We start from the raw sequence: 17,185 nt of genomic DNA, 5'->3' as shown, positions 1-17,185 counted from the left end.
CAGACAGAAACGGACTGTTCTCGCGATACCTTACGTTATTTTCTCGTAGTTATTCATGATTATTATATTAGTTTTAACTCTTTACACTTGAATTAATTGTACACATGGGCAGTCACGCACTCTAATTAAGAAAGCAGATAGATAGATAGATAGATAGATAGATAGATAGATAGATAGATAGATAGATATAGATAGATAGATAATAGATAGATAGATAGATAGATAGATGATAGATAGATAGATAGATATATAGATAGATAGATAGATAGATAGATAGATAGATAGATAGATAGATAGATAGATAGATAGATAGAATTAATGTACAATATGGATATGGGATATTATTAGTATGTACACTTAAGGGGTGGGGCTGCTCACATGAAAAGACTCATTCTACACAGCGGAGGGCTGTTCACTGAAATATCTTTACATTCCACATATTTTACATCCATTTAATAACAACAATCATTTGCATGTGGGGAAAACAACGAAACAAGTGTTTCCGATGTGCAGTAGTCAGACCATCCAAAGTGGTTGGGCTGAGCAACAATGACACTTTTTTTTTTTTTTTTATTGCTTGGAACAGTTGTTAACAAGGCAGAATTTGCATATTTGTTTCCGGTGACACAATTCAACCCATCTGCCCAAACCTCATGTCCCCATGGAGGAAAAGAAGTTTTCAAACATTCTGCATAAGGTGAAGTTCATTAGGGCGCATGGAACGGCCCGGACGAAGCTGGCCCCCATACCGTTGTAGTACCCCCGCAGTCCATGTCTTTTGTATATCCTGAGAAGTCCTTCTAGGACACCCGGCGTTGTGGCGTGTGAACCGAAGCAGACAGCTGGGAAACAAGACAGCGGGTGACGAAACTGTCAGAAATTATCAACTACTGCCCCTTTTCCGCTGCACGCTACCTTCTTGGCAAGACCACAAGTGGCTCCCGCTAATTGGTCAAGCCAATTAGGGAACATTTGAGAAAACAGCAACAAATGACAAACAATTGCTATTGTTAGCTAACCATGCCGAGCTCTAAAGAACGTGGGTGATTCGTCATCAGAATGTCGTTTCCTCACTAATGTCGTACAATTTGCGCTCCTATACTTAAAAATTAAAATACAGGAGATGTTGACAGCTTTCCCTTGCTTTCCTTCACATCACAGTATTAAACTCTACAGTCTTAATTTTTCTGTAGCTGTCTGTGTTCTTGCTGCACTTGGTATCGTCTTGGATCAAATTTGACCTGCTATAGTCAGAAAGTAGATGCAAAAGACACTAACATTAGCCTTTTGTGGCCTTCTTGGATGCTGCTGACTCCACAGTCTCATTAGGATTGCAGGTGAGCGACAGTCTGTCTTGCCGACTTTAGGCAAGAGGCATAGTACACCTTGAACTGGTCACCAGACAATTGTGGGATAAAATTTGCCTCCTGTGCCAAACAATTAATAGAAGGGATACTAACATTAATTTTCCTTGTACGGATGTACGGATTAGAGACAGTGGCTCTGAAGAAACAACAAGAAGCAGAACTAGAGATAGCAGAAATGAAGATGTTGTGGTTCTCGCTCGGTGTGAAACATGTTGGATAGGATTAGAAATGAGCTCATTAGAGGGGCAGCCACAGTTGGATGTTTTGGAGACAAGGTTAGAGAGAGCAGACTTCGATGGTTTGGGCATGTTCAGAGGCGAGAGAGTGAGTATATTAGTAGTAGGGTGCTGAGGATGGAGCTGCCAGGCAAACAAGCGAGAGGAAGAACAAAGAAAAGGTTCATGGATGTTGTGAGGGAGGACATGAGGACAGTGGGTGTTAGAGAAGAGGATGCACGAGATAGGCTTAGATGGAAAAAGATGACACGCTGTGGTGACCCCTAACAGGACAAGCCGAAAAAAAAGAAGACTAATATAAACTTTCCTTGACATTCTTGGGAACTGTGTTAAACTTCATCTAACCTTCATCGTTTCCACTGTGTTGCAATTGGCTTCGATCCCCTCAAGTCAAATTCATATCCTTCTACCAAAAAAGTAAACACACTCCACTGTTGTCATTTTGGTGTGTTTCGTTCTGACTGATAATTTCAATGTAACAATTTTGAAGTAGAAAACTGACCAAGGTAACTCGTGTGGTAGAAAAGTGGCGTATACGTGTTGGTAGAGGACTCTACCTTGCGCCTGTTGCTGCGTTCTTATCACCGCCAGAGGGTAGCTGCTCATTTGTCCGCAAGCAAAGGCAACAAAACTGAAGAAGAAGAGCCCAGAGTCGGTACTGTAAGCTGGATCACTCTGGGCCCAGGTCATGATAGACTAGCAGAAACAAATAAGGAATGTGTAAGTACAGAGAGTTTCCAGGCTGTGTTTGTTAGTCATATATGACTCTACCCTTGATTACCTGATGTACAGCACACTCCACGCCTGCGTATGGGATCATACAGAGAATGCTGGGTTTGAATCCTCGATAAAACGAGGACAAGGACTCTTCCCGGTAGATGGAGCGGGCGCAGGCTACCATGCCGTGGTAGGCGCCCACCCGCTGCAGGTTTAGCCGCACCTTCAATACCTGTTGGTAAAACCAATCTTCTGTTACGGCTTTGATATGAAAGAGGTGTAAGAAATCCTCAGCTACTGTGCAAATATATACACACCCTAGTGTTCCCAAGTTTTGCAGGTGATAACATCAGAGTAATCAGATCGGCAATGCATTGCAATGATTGGTGAATCTTTTTGCATGATAATTAAGAGTTTGTCGATCCGCAATACCTCCAGAGGGTAAAAGACAGCATGAGCCACAGCACCGGATACGCAACCCAAGCCAAAGCGCTCCTGCACACTCAGACTCCCCCGACTTCTGCCCTGCATGGACACCTTCATCTGAGCCCAGACAAAGGAATGTTTGTTAGAAACAAAGCAATGTTTCAATGGAGTTTGATGGTTGAAATGCAGAACCACCTGAGCGTAGATGAGACACTGAAGTGTGGACTGCGGCGTCCCCTTCAGGACATTGACAGCATTTCCCTGCCACATGGAACGAAGGCTGCCGATACGTAGCTCCTGCAAGCCACGAGTAAAGGCCTTGGATCCATAAAACTACAAAGAGAACAGAATGATCTGACATTTTGAACAGCCTGAAAGTGTCAGAGTTGGCATTTTACCATGTTGCTGCTCTGTTTTCATCATAGACATCGAGAGATGCCGTGCCACAGCTGGGTGTCCGTCATCTTGTGGCAGTCATTAGCCAAAATTCTGCTTGGGGTTGTACAAATCACCAAACAGTTTTGAATAGCTATTGTAGTGTGGGATTATGTGTGGCAGGTAGGATCAAGTGTTTTAATTGATTTGTTTAACCTATATAACACTAGCTTGGGAGCAGTTGGAATCACCGAAAAAGCGATGCGAAAGAGGCCGAAATCAGATCTATATCCATGATCTGTGTGGGGAAAAAAATCTGATTGCGCTACCCTTAAGGGAGTATAGCGAAGTAATGGAATGAAAAGAACATAGTAAAATCAAATAGATCCACAATGGTGCTGACCTGCAGCTGGGTCTTGAGGCGGTCGATGGGAGCCGTCACCGTCCGGGAAACTGCATCAGCCAAACCAGCGCCGAGTACGAATTTTCTCCACGCGCCGATGCCGGAACTCTCTTCTGGAAACTCGATGGCCAGCGCTCGGCTCTCGCCCACGTCGAAAACCTACCCGACAATGAACGTGTGCAGAATACTGAGAATCGGGCATTAATTCTCTTCCAACAATTATGTACAATAAACCTGCGCTATATCATATCGCGGTTCATCATTCGCGAACCCGCTAGAATGAAGATTTTCGAATGAGTGGGATAGGCTGCAGGTCACCCGTGATGCTAATAAGGACAAGTGCCACAGAAAATAGGCGGATGGATGTTTGGAGTCTCACCAGACTGTGTTTCCACGATGACACCAACTCGCCAATGTCATCCACAGGTTTGAGGATGACGTGCTGTAGGAATTCGTCCCAGTCCACCGTCATAGAGCCATCTGTGTCCATCCTGCGGTGGAAATGTCACCATATTGTAAGTGCACCATGTAATAATAGCGGTCAGGGTCGTACTTTTTTAGTGATATTGGCTATGTACTTGCGACTGTGCCCTAGTAACAGACATCCATGAGAGAATTCTGAGGTCCCTTTATTTGTGAAGGAATATTATCTTTTATATGTCTCAAAAGTGGGCCCATATGAAATGTGACCAACAACTGATCTGGGGAAATGCAATTTATTGAGTATTAATTGCATGATCAAAATAATGGACTCAATAATGTAGGCTAAGTAGCAAAGAGCCAAAAATGAGGCTAACGACTTGAATCAAAATTACTACAAATTTGGCAACTATTTCTGGTTCCCACGCCATTGCTGTTTTTAAAGGGTCACTAGTTTTACTTTAATTTAGTTGTTCATCCATCCATCCATTTTCTTAGCCACTTATACTCACAAGGGTCGCGGGGAGTGCTGGAGCCTATCTCAGCTGTCAACGGGCAGGAGGCAGGGTACACCCTGGACTGCTTTCCAGCCAATCGCAGTAGTTTAGTTGTATTGGACAATAATGTGACATAATAGTAAGGAATGTTAAAATGTGAACTTATACTCGGTCGGTACGGTTAATAAAGTTTTTACTATGGTTTATGTCCAATCATTTGACAAAAAAAAAAATTGGGATGGTGTTCATTTTTGGAGATTCCGTTGTTGTTCTGTGTGGTGTTTAGACCATAAGAAATCTTACATTTGTATGACTTTATGGGCATGGGCCTTTGAAATGGCCAATCCTAACTCCTGAAACAAACATATGATGTCTTCCTGGTCGATCAGCCCTGATTAAAAAAAGAGATACAAAGCAATTACAACATGAAATGCAGCACAATGAATATTTGTGGTTGATGAACGGTGGCAAGAAATGTACAAGTTCACCTGCACACACTGGATGAGAGGCCCAAATATCATGGCAGTCTGATTTCAAACTGTGTAAAATGGATGGGATTTACTGTAGTATTTTTTGTAACTTGTGCATATTTTGTGGGGTTTTATTGTAGTTTTATTTTACACTGCACAACTATTATTAATTATTAATGATGGTTTTATTTTAACCTGTTCATCTTTGGTGTTTTTTTTTTTATTTTTTCAGTGCTTGTTTATTTTAATCTGTGCAACCTTTATCGGATTTATGGTAGTAATGTAAATGTAATATTTTAGAATATCTATTTCTTCAAAGAAGATTTTTTTCAACTAATTTTCAGAAGTCTTATGTTGGGATTACTAATAATCCATTATAATCTGTTAAATTTTTGTTTCAGATTTCCAAGCAATATTATTTTAACCCGGGAAAGTTTGAGAGTATTTAGGATAAAATGGGATTTATGATTTTTCATTGGAACATTTTTTAGAGCGTTACTATCATTTTATTGTAACCTGTTCTACCTTGCACAAAGTGTATAGTAATTTTATACACATTTTGAGAGATTTACGGTAATATTATCTGAACCTGTGCAATTTTGGGCAGTTCCAGTAGCGTTTTTTAAACCTGCACAATTGTTTGGGTATTTACGGTAGTCTTATTTTACCATAGCATCATTTATATGATTTATGCTATAGTCTTACTTATTATGTACAGATTAGAGATAGTGGCTCTGAAGAAACAGCAGGAAGCAGAACTGGAGGTGGCAGAAATGAAGATGTTGAGGTTCTCGCTCGGAGTGAGCAGGTTGAATAGGATAAGAAATGAGCTCATTCGAGGGACAGCCAAAGTTGGATGTTTTGGAGACAGGGTTAGAGAGACCAGACTTTGATAGACATGTCCAGAGGCGAGAGAGTGAGTATATTGGTAGAAGGGTGCTGAGGATGGAGCTGCCAGGCAAAAGAGCGAGAGGAAGACCAAAGAAAATGTTGATGGATGTTGTGAGGGAGCACATGAGGTCAGTGGGCGTCAAAGAGGAAGATACACGAGATAGGCTTGGATGGAAAAAGATGACACGCTGTGGCGACCCCTAACAGGACAAACCGAAAGGAAAAGAAGAAGAATGCGATAGTTTTACTTTAAAGTGTGTGACTTTTTGGTTATTTATGAAAGTGTCATTTTAACAGCAAAACATTTTGGTTATGTAAGGTAGCCTTATTTTAACAGTGCAACATTTGGGGGCTATTCAATACATTTATTTCAATCTGCGCAACGTTTGGGTGATTTACAGTACTTCAATTATTTTTCATTTAGAACTACAGCATGTAAGGGTGCAGGTGTACCTAATGGTCTGGCCTATGAGTGAGATTTACGACTAGTGTCATATTGTTTTATGGGTTGATGTAAATGTTGTTTCATGAGTGGAATTTGATGTTACAAAGTTATCCTCATATTTACTTCATTGATTGTTTGTTTGATTGATTCATTCATTTACACACCACTCTTGTCCTTGTCCAGGTGGTCAAAGCAAATCTTCCATTTCCTCTCTCGGTCCATCATGTAGCTGAGAAACTCATCATAATCCAGTTTGCCGTTGTTGTCGTTATCGTAAGAGTCAATGACATTCTGTGTGCATGTTTATGAGACAGAAGCGCATTTTCACTGAAGTGGGGAGAACGTTATCTGCATCATTCAAGCCAGAGACGTTTACCTGCACCTTAGTCTCCGCCGCAGAGATGCCATGCTTGCTCATTTCACTGTGCAGCTCCGACAACGAGATGAAACCATCTTGGTCGCGATCCAGTTTAACGAACAATCCGCGGAATTGATCCATTTGGTGACGATCCGCACCACGCTGCAGCCCCCTCTCACGTGCTGACTCACCGCCAGACAGTGGAGCGACAAGACGATGAAATGCACCACAACGTCTTCTTGGGACAGCAGGTGGCGCTCTATAGTGGCAGCTGGTGGCCATCCCGACCAGCCGGTGCGAAACATCATCATTTAAATAATCTAAAGAAGGGGAAAATGGAGATTTGTTACAATTAAGCACACATTTCATCGGCATTTACTGCCTGATAAGGTGATGCAAGTGATGTCAAGATTGAAAGGTGACTAATTCACGGGCTTGCGATGACGTCACCACCAGAACTGTTACCTCTCACTTGGCTAATGTGCAGACAGGGACGCCAGGATAGTGAGTGACAACACGCCCAGCCTGGAATTCAATGTCTTCTAGAAAGAGCCGCTGACTCCCTGTTTAAAAAAAAATAATAATAAATCAGTAGGACAGGAAATAATGTTTCAAAATAAAAGAATTCAGTTGTTGATGGGAAATTGCCGGAAAAATAACAAAACTGAATTCAAATTTACACCTGTTTATCTTAGTAACTTTTGATTTTATTGTGTCGTTGCCGACAACCATGCCGAATTTAATCCACCCCACCGACCCCACGCATACATTTCATTGTAAAATTAAAAAAAAAAATCATCCAAAAGAGATTTGCTACTTGGGTAAATTTAGTCAGCGTCTTCCACTCGCTTTGCAGTCTCATCGCAAACCCGGAAGTGGTACATTGCTCAAACGGCTAGCTTGACGTACGATGGACGCCGCAGAGGGAGGGAGATGCGAGTCTATTTAAAGGGTCACCCGGTAGGCTACCACCGACCCTGGAGGAATAGCAATAATAATGACAAGAACAAGCTGCACAGCCTCCACGCGAGATGATTCACCGGCTCGGTGAACGCTAAGCCGGCGTGAAGGCGAAGCCACTTCCCGGGCGAACAGAACCAGCGATTTTTTTTTTTTCCATTCCTCCCTCAGCTCCCTTTTTTTTTTTTTTTTTTTTTCCCCCAAACATTGCCGTTAAGACGGCGGACGAACAGAAATGGGGAAAGATTACTATAAAACGCTCGGCATCAGTAAAGGAGCCACGGAGGAAGATATTAAGAAAGCGTACAAGAAGCAGGCGTTGAAATGGCATCCGGACAAAAACAAGTCGGCGGCGGCCGAGGAGAAATTCAAGGAGATCGCCGAGGCTTACGAGGTCCTCAGTGACCCCAAGAAAAGGGACATCTACGACCAGCATGGCGAAGAAGGTAACCGGCATTTAAAAGCTCGATCGTCTGTCACATTTGCACACGACACGACAGCATCCATCGTGACGTATGGTATCTAAGTTATGGCAGTACAGAACATCCACATCGTGTGTATAGCAAAGGTGTCAAACGAACAGCCCCCGGGCTGGCTCCGTCCTGCCTCTTCATTTTATGCGATCTCAGGAAAGCAAATGATGGATGACTCAACTAACATGATACATATTAAAATCTGAAGCAATATTTCAAGTAATAAGTAATCGCATTGAGATCTTGCAACCATGTTTTTTTTTTTCTTCCATAAAACCCTTTTCACAGTAACTGTATTGAAAAATAATCAAAGTGTTATACTTGAGGGCGGTTCGGTGGATCAGCTGGTAAAGCGTTGGCCTCACAGTTCTGAGGTCCCGGGTTCAATCCCGCCTGTGTGGAGTTTGCATGTTCTCCCTGTGCCTGCGTGGGTTTTCTCCTGGCATTCCTCCCACATCCCAAAAATATACAACATTAATTGGACACTCAATTGCCGCTAGGTGTGATTGTGAGTGCGGCTGTTTGTCTTGATGTGCCCTGCGACTGGCTGGAAACCAGTTCAGGGTGTACCTCGGTTCCTGCCTGTTGACAGCAGGAATAGGCTCCAGCACTCCCCGCGACCCTCGTGAGGATAAGCGGCGAAGAAAATGGATGGATGGATGGATGGATGGATGGGTTATACTTGATTCAGGATTTCATAACGAGTTAGCTACAAAGTTGCTATTGATATTTAATACTGTAAGGGGATTGCAAAATTTTAGCATTTCACAGTCCTTATGGCCCACTGAGAGAAACCATCACTAGTACAATCTGGACCACAACAAAAATGAGATTCACACACCTGAGGATAACTTGTCTTCCCTCACGGTACAGTATTGACACACAAGCATCAACTATTGATCAATTTTAATCTTTAGTGCACGGGTGTCAAACTCAAGGCCCGGGGGCCAGACGTGGCCCGCCACATGATTTTTATATGGCCCGCGAAGGCAAATGATTGGTGTCAAAATCCGTGATTCTTGTGAAAATATATCCCAACATTTCAAATTGTCATAAATCATAAATAATAATGTTGAGATATCATAAGCATTTTTGTGTTACCAAACATGAGCACTGGTTGAAAAACCCATTTCGCTTGATTTTTGATTCCAAAACTAGTTCATAAAGGCGATTCAAGATTTCTATCTTTTCACCATAACGGCCCTCTGAGGGAAATCTTAACTAGAATGGGGCCTGCGACAAAAATGAGTTTGACACCCCTGTTGTAGTGGGACAAATGTTGAATTGTAATTTATACATACAGTCAACCATCTAGCTGCATGTGTCAAATATCCATCCATCCATTTCTGTCTCGCTTATCCTCAGTAGGATCGCAGGCATGCTGGAGCCTATCCCAGTTATGTTTGGGCAAGCGGCGGTCTACCCCCCGAATTGGTTGCCAGCCAATCGCAGGACAAATATAGAAAACCATTCACACTTCCATCCACACCCATGGAAAATATGGAGTCTTCAATCAACCTACCACATACGTTTTGGGGATGTGGGAGGAAACCGGAATACCCAAAGAAAACCCACGCAGGCGTGGGGAGAACTTTCAAACTACACGCAGGAAGCCAGATCCGAACCCAGGTCCTCTGGACTTTGAAACAGATGTGCTAACAATTGGTCACCAATTCACTGTCATTTATCACAAAATAAAATTTCTGTAGAAACAGAAAAATATCAATATTATAAAGCATCAGTTTTTTTTACCTTTTTACAAGGTGCAGTATTAACACACAAGTGTCAACTATGAATCATTTTTAAAATAGCTGTGGGACAAACTATTGCTGTTGTTGCTGGTAATCGCGTTTTTTCTCACAATGCCGTTGTAAAATATATTTAGGAGGAGAAAACAACTGGGTTACTGTTCACAGCCGGCCAACGACTCTCACAAAGCTGAAAACCAACTAGAATTTGATGCTAGTCCCTCTCATGTCGTGTCCTTCAGGTCTCAAGGGAGGAAGTGGACCCCCTACCGACGGCCAGGGTAACACCTTCTCGTACACTTTCCATGGAGACCCCCACGCCACATTCGCCACATTCTTTGGCGGCTCTAATCCCTTTGAGATGTTCTTTGGGCGTAAGGCGGGAAACGGGCGTGACGACGAGGACATGGAGGTGGACGGAAACGACCCCTTCGGCTCCTTCACCAGCTTTAACCTGAACGGATTCCCCCGGGACGCGCACTCCGGCCCAGGAGGGCAGCAGCAACAGCAGCGTCGAAAGCAGGACCCGGCCATCGTTCACGAGCTCAGGGTCACCCTGGAAGAGGTATTCCACGGTTGTACCAAGCGGATGAAGATCTCCCGCAAGCGGCTGAACCCGGACGGTAGGACCATGCGCACGGAGGACAAGATCCTCACCATCGAGATCAAGCGGGGCTGGAAGGAGGGGACCAAGATCACCTTCCCGCGCGAGGGCGACGAGTCTCCCAACACCATCCCGGCGGACATTGTGTTTGTCATCAAGGACAAGCCGCATCAACACTTCAGGCGGGAGGGTTCCAACATCGTGTATCCCGTCCGGGTCAGCTTACGACAGGTGAGATGCCAACCAGGTCGAGGTTCCATAATATTAAGAAACAACAATACTGGATAAATTGGAAGAAAACATCTATAATACGTCCTGTTTGGTATCAAGTCTATGGTATCCTTTTCTCTCATAGCTTGAACACTTTTACTAGCGGTGGAGCAAAATGTTCATATTGGGACATATTTGTAGTGTTTTCTATCACAGTACAGTATTGATACACAATCACGGAATGTGATTTAAAGATGTTTAAATGTCAAATATCGTCATATCAAATATTTGATGTCAGAAATCAGTTTTAAGTTTAAACATCAATCGAGAAGTGTCAATATAACTTGTACATTGTTATTGTACGTGGTACAATAAGTAAATGTAAAATATCATCAATTCACAATAGCAAAACTTTTATTTAAAATAGCCGTTTTAAGTTAAAACAAATATTTTTCAAAATGTAGATAGTGATGATCATTTTTTTCTCACCGCACCGGATCAATACACAAGTATATACTTTTCGATAGCAAGATGTACTGTATTCTTGTTGATGGATCTCTGCGCGAAAGAGACTAACGGCAAATTACCTCACCTTGGTATTGATAATTCCAACTTTTACCTGACAATTTTCCATCTTTGGAAGTACCGTCACAGCCGTCATAAAGGCGGGACGCCACCTTCGTGTGTAAGGGTATTCCGGAGTTCCCTGGACCGGTGTTAAAGACCACCCAGTTACGGCAATTTCCAGTCTTTGATAGGTTCTGTGTAAAGTGGCGCAGGCAGCTCTCTATCTGCCCATGTGGATATTTGTCACTTCACGAGAACGACGTGGGGCAGAGCTAATAATAGCACTATTTGCAGGAAAATGTGACCATAGGAAACATGGAGTGTGATTAAATGGTGTTTAAATATTTGTTCCGACTACTCTGAATGAATCACAGCTAGGGAGAGAAAGAGAGAGAGAGATTCATATCTGTGCTGCAAGTGGGAGTAATGGCAAAAGTACGTGGCCGCGTCGTGCTCACAAGTGGGCAAACGCAGGTGCTGGGGCTTTTTGTCAATGCTGATGAGGCACATTACATACAGTAAGTGCATCAGTACTATGCTCATTCAGAAGGATAGGAAATAACATTACACATCAAAAGATTTTCTGGACCATTTGGAGTAAAAGCGAAGTGTGAAAGGGGCTTGAGTGTCTTCTGTCCCATTATCCCATTAACTATCCATCTACTTCAACCCCCATTTCCATTTTGGTACACATATCAGCGACACTGCCGATTTTGACAGGCAGTATGAGAAGGACTGGAGAGTCTTCTGTTCCGCCTTCCCTTAAATCCCTCACACATTGTTGCAGTCCTGCCTCTGGTACGACCTCAGAGGCTTGAAAATTTGGATTTGAACACCATTAGATTGCGAAACCGGGGATGGTGGTCCCAGTTTTTTAATTAAAGGGAGGGTCTGTTCCAACTACAAGGGAATCAGATTCCTCTGTCTTCCTGGTATGGTCTATTCAGGGGTTCCAGAGTTTAGGGTCGTTGAGGAAGATGAACGTCCAATTCAGGAGGGGCAGTGTAGTTTTTGTCCTGGATGTGGAACTGTAGGCCAGCTCTACCAACCATATGCAGGGTTCTACAGTGAGCATGGGAAGTTGCCCAACCAGTCTACTTGATTTGTGGACTTGGAGAAGGCATTTGACCATTTTTATTGGGGAGTCCATTGGACGTTTTTCCGGTTGTATGAGGTACCTAACCCACAAATATGGACTGTTCAGTCCCTGTACGACTGGAGTCAGAATTTGTCCGTTGTGAATCAGACTAAATTCCAGTGAGGGTCGGACTTCACCAAGGTAGCTCTTTTTCACTGATTGTGATAATAATTAAAATGGAAAGAATGTCAAGGCACAGCCGAGGTGATGAAAGGGTCCAGTCTGGTGGCCTCCATATTACATCTCGGATTTTTGCCGATGATCTTGTTCTGTCGGCTTCATCAAGCTGCGATATTCAACTCACGCTGGACTGGTTTGCAGCTCAGTTTGAACTGACTGAGATAGGAACTGAGCCGAAAGGCGAAACTCTTGACTTACCAGTCAACCTATGTTCCCACCCTCACCCTTCGTCACGAGTTGTGGACTGTGACTGAAAGAAGAATATTGAGGATACAAGGAGCTGAAATTAGTTGAGGTTTCCTGGCTTTCACATACCGTCGCGATCCACTTAGTTGGGCTCATGGTAGTGTGGCTGCTCCTCTGGATCTGGAGAAGCCAGATGAGGTGATTTGGGAATAAGTTTGTTCCCTCCACGGATGCCTTCTTGGTGAGGTATTTTGGGCACCGTCCAGGGAAGATCTAGGAAAAACTGGAAAGACAATGTCAAGGACAAGAAATGTCTCTCAGTTGACCTGGGAACATCACTCTTTACCTCACAAAGGAGCTGGTCAAAGTGGCTAGGTAGAAGAATGTCTCGGGTTTTCTGCTATATAGGCTGCTACCCCAGCAACCTGACCCTGGATTAGTGGAAGAAAATGGATGGATTAATAGATAGATAGATGGATCAAAGGTGCTTAAGTAACTCCTTTTCTGATATTCTGACATTCCTTCTGACAAAGGGTGCCATACGACTTCTGTTTTTAGCTTGGAAGCCGTAAGGTCTGTTGACTTGAAACCGCCTTAGTCTGTTGGTATTTTTCCCAACAATAGCACCACAGGACAAGCTGGCTTTGATGGGCAGTGTAAAAAACACACAACAGCCAAAGACAGAACAGTTCCGAGTGACCTTCTGTGTCCTCTCAACTGACTGCGTTCCTTCTTCTCTTCACAGTCATTGTGCGGATGCTCGGTGACCGTGTCCACCATCGACGGCAACACGTGCAACATGAAGATCACAGACGTGGTGAAGCCGGGCATGAGGAAAACGGTAGCGGGCCAGGGTCTGCCCTTCCCCAAAAACCCAGAGCAGAGAGGAGACCTGGTGGTGGAGTTCGACGTGAACTTTCCAGAAACATTACCTAGCAACGCCAAGGATGTCCTGAAACGCCACTTACCCACTTAGGATGATGACCCGCAAGCTCAGACACGCCTGGATAAATGTGCAATTTCCATCTATGACCTTTTTTGCTGGTTTTTATTTTATTTTATTTTTATAAATACCACGCATGCTCCAAAACCGGCTGGACTTTTTATGCACAGTCTCTTTCCCCACTATCAAATGCTTTAATAGGTGCCATAAATGTCCTGTGCTATGTGTCAAGTGACAATCTCCCCCCCCCTGTCAGAAATTTAGTCATGATTGTGCTTTTAATTTTAAATAAATATTTACATATGCCCTGAGCCATTTAACCAATGGTCCAAAGTGACTTTATCAGTGTATTATTGGTTTACATAATAATCTGGTTGTCCAAACTGCGGTTTGGGGCCCAAGATATTGAAGATCATGAGTACATTTTGCGCGACTCCTCTGTGAATTTAACACTGTATTATTAGTATACAGAATAATTCATGTCGGGCAAAATCCTGGCAGTTCAAAAATTGCTACTTTTCTGTAAAAAAAAAAAAAATCCACGTTTGTCTAGTTGGTATTAAACCTTATTTTGCTATCATATGCAGTTGCACACAAACATCAACACAGCAGCGCGGTTAAATTGTGTTCAATCACGAATTTGGTATGCGAAAGGCAGGCTTACTCAAATGTATCTGACCAACCTGTTTTCACACTTTGTTTGAAAAATATCCAGACTTTTAGTCATGATGTGACATAATGCGGCACAGCTCCCACATTGTGAGGGGAAAAAGTGCAGTTTTGCAACACTTCTCAAGTGTCCAACTGAGTTAATAGATTTGTTCTCGAGCTATTTTGAACACATTCAAATGTTTACCCAAACTGAGGTTTGTATGCCAACATTTCTTGTATACTCATTTTCAGGGCTCCTGTGTGAATTTAACACTGTTGAAGCACATCATGTATCAGGGTATCCAAACTGAGGTTTGGGGAGCCAAAATGGTTTGTAGGTACATTTTCTGGGGCCCCTGTATGAATTTAAGTAGTTTGTACTACATCAGGTTTGCTCAAACTGAGGTTCTAGGACCCAAAAAGTCTTCTGGATAGCTTTTTGGGAACCTTCAGTGAATTTAACACTATCCACCCATCCTTCCGTTTTCCAAGCCACTTATCCTCACAAGGTTCTGGGAGTGCTGAATCTTATCCAAGGTAACCTCGGTTGAAATCTGGACTACACCCTGAACTGGTCACCAGTATAATTAGCAAACATGATTATAAAGTTGCAAAAAACCCAAAATGTAGAGGCCCAAAATGGTTTGTTGGTCCATTTTGGGGGACTTCCCTGAAAATTCTAAAGGTGTTAGTTGCCTCCGTACTTTATCAGGATTATACGAATTGAGCTTTTGGGTTACCCTGTCAGCACTCTGTTATTAAGATGTTACATATACCATATTGGGGTTGCCAAAACTGATGAGTGGGGGTTGCAAATCGTTTGGAGAAAATTGTTTGGGGCAACATAGTAACCATATGCCCAAACTAAGGCTTGAGGGCCCAAAATTGGGAAATGGAACTCTGTTTTTAGCATGTACTGTATTCTAGTGGCCCAAACTGAGTTTCAAGGCCCAATTTTGGGTCTTCTCTGTGAATCTAAAACAACATTATTGGTGTGTACCAAATCGGCCTTGCCCAAACTGTGATTCGGCTTTCAAAACGACTGACTGCGCTGCCATCTTGCAATTTCTCAGCTGCCAAGACTGACCTGACATGACATGACATTTGTCCCCACAAGGGGACGCTACATCACACGTCACCGCTAACATTGGGGCGTGGATCGTCAAAGGGATGAATGCATGAATGTTGTGACTGAGGGGCCTCGTGTTTTTAGCGAAACTACTCTGCACTACGGTGGCTGGGAAGCGCAAAACAAAAAACAAAGCCGATTACGACATTCCCCATGATTTTTTTTGCAAGCAGTATACAGTACTCAAACTCCGTATGCAGTGAGATAACTACATACTCGATGCCTCCTTGCAATATGATGCATCAGAGTTGCATGTTGTTACAAACAAATACCAGTATAACTACACTAAATAAGAAAAACATCGTTTGAATTTTTCATAACGTGGAAAATGTGTACCATTAAAAAAAAAAAAAAAAAAACGAAAGTAAAGGAGAAAACATTTTTTTCTATTTCAATGAGATTCAAATTAAACCAAAAGGCACTTCAGAATTGCACAATCATAAAAGAAAAGTCACCATCAAGAAAATAATGCGATGGTCCTCATTCACTCATCAGTCATACTTTCCAATATTTGCCAATATTTCACCAATTCTGCCAGATTATGTAAAGTTATGAGGCCAACGGTATATTTGTAAAATGCAATTTTTTTGTTTTGACTCTCATGAGTTTTCTGCAGAAAAAATAAAGAGGCGACATCAAGCAGCAAATATTTTTAAAATAATTGAAGCATATTGTAAAGAAAGTAATAAAGAGCCATCCATCCGCTTAGTAATAAAGATATTTAAATATAATTTGAATTCAATTTTTTCGTCATACGAAACTGTACAATGAAATTGGAGAGCTTCTCCAGTGTCGACGCATACATAAAAGTCAAAAATAAATAAAAATACATGTGTAAAATGGAATCCATAAAAAATATTGCTCAAGATGTTGAAATCAGCAGCCCTTGCATTAATAATGTGGCTAGAGGAAAGATATGTTATATACAAAGTATATTGCAATAAATCAAAGCATATTAAAATAAATATATAAAAAGGTGAAAATATAAAACCAAGCATTTATTTATTTCAAAATATTTTTAAAAATATATTTGTGCTGAAATGTAATACATTTAAGTTGTGAAGCAAAGCATATTGTAAAATAATATGAAACAATTTTAAATAGATTTGAAAATAATGTTGAGGGCAGGACTGGTTAGAGCATCTGCCTCACAGTTCTGAGGACCGGGGTTCAAATCCCAGCCCCGCCCGTGTGGAGTTTGCATATTCTCCCAGTGGTTGTGTGGGTTTTCTCTGGGCACACCGGTTTCCTCCCATGTCCTAAAAATATGCGGTAATTGGACACTCTAAATTGTCCCTAGGTGTGATTGACTCTTGTCTGTCTCCATGTGCCCTGCGATCGGCTGGTGACCAGTTCAGGGTGTACTCTGCCTCCTGCCCGATGATAGCTGGGATAGGCTCCAGCACTCCTGCTTGTGAGGATAAGATGCTCAGAAAATGGATGGATAATGTTGAAATATAAAGCAGTAAAACATAACAGTGGTGTTTCAGACTGCATTTACAGCTGAGTGTACATGTGCAAATATTTATTATACTGTTGAAAGGTTATTTATATATGCAGATAGCATGTTCAAATAGTTGGAATTAATGTCAATTATGTAATTATGTGCAAATATTGTTCACGTTATGTAAAACAGGGGCAGGGAACCCTTTTCCCGTCAGGTGGCATTTTACCACTAGTTATTTTCATGAAAAATATCATTGTTTTCTTCTAATGATTTGTTAATGATGCGGCGCGGTGGGTCAGCCGGTAAAAGCGTTAGCCTCACAGTTCTGAGGTCCCGGGTTCAAT

General features: G+C 42.3%; 2 protein-coding genes across 2 annotated transcripts; one reads left to right on the top strand and one right to left on the bottom strand.

Annotated features, from left to right (window-relative positions):
* Window positions 1-415: 415 nt before the first annotated feature.
* slc25a24l (solute carrier family 25 member 24, like) lies at window positions 416-7,305 on the bottom strand. The gene is made up of 11 exons (XM_061839891.1): window positions 7,071-7,305; window positions 6,624-6,925; window positions 6,412-6,538; window positions 4,745-4,832; window positions 3,904-4,015; window positions 3,525-3,683; window positions 2,942-3,079; window positions 2,753-2,863; window positions 2,385-2,552; window positions 2,161-2,299; window positions 416-842 (listed from the first exon to the last, which is right to left on the bottom strand). The coding sequence occupies exons 2-11, from the start codon at window positions 6,885-6,887 to the stop codon at window positions 652-654; spliced, it is 1,497 nt and encodes a 498-aa protein (XP_061695875.1). The 5' UTR covers window positions 6,888-6,925; window positions 7,071-7,305; the 3' UTR covers window positions 416-651.
* Window positions 7,306-7,497: 192 nt separating this feature from the next.
* Window positions 7,498-13,723, top strand: dnajb4 (DnaJ heat shock protein family (Hsp40) member B4). The gene is made up of 3 exons (XM_061839892.1): window positions 7,498-8,011; window positions 10,029-10,621; window positions 13,417-13,723. Exons 1-3 carry the CDS (start codon window positions 7,801-7,803, stop codon window positions 13,645-13,647), a joined length of 1,035 nt encoding a protein of 344 aa, XP_061695876.1. The 5' UTR covers window positions 7,498-7,800; the 3' UTR covers window positions 13,648-13,723.
* The last annotated feature ends 3,462 nt before the right edge of the window (window positions 13,724-17,185 follow it).

The sequence above is a fragment of the Syngnathoides biaculeatus genome, chromosome 13 (assembly GCF_019802595.1).
Source record: "Syngnathoides biaculeatus isolate LvHL_M chromosome 13, ASM1980259v1, whole genome shotgun sequence".
Taxonomy (NCBI): domain Eukaryota; kingdom Metazoa; phylum Chordata; class Actinopteri; order Syngnathiformes; family Syngnathidae; genus Syngnathoides; species Syngnathoides biaculeatus.
The sequence above is the reverse complement of the archived record's forward strand: the minus strand, read 5'-3'. Positions and strand labels throughout refer to the sequence as shown.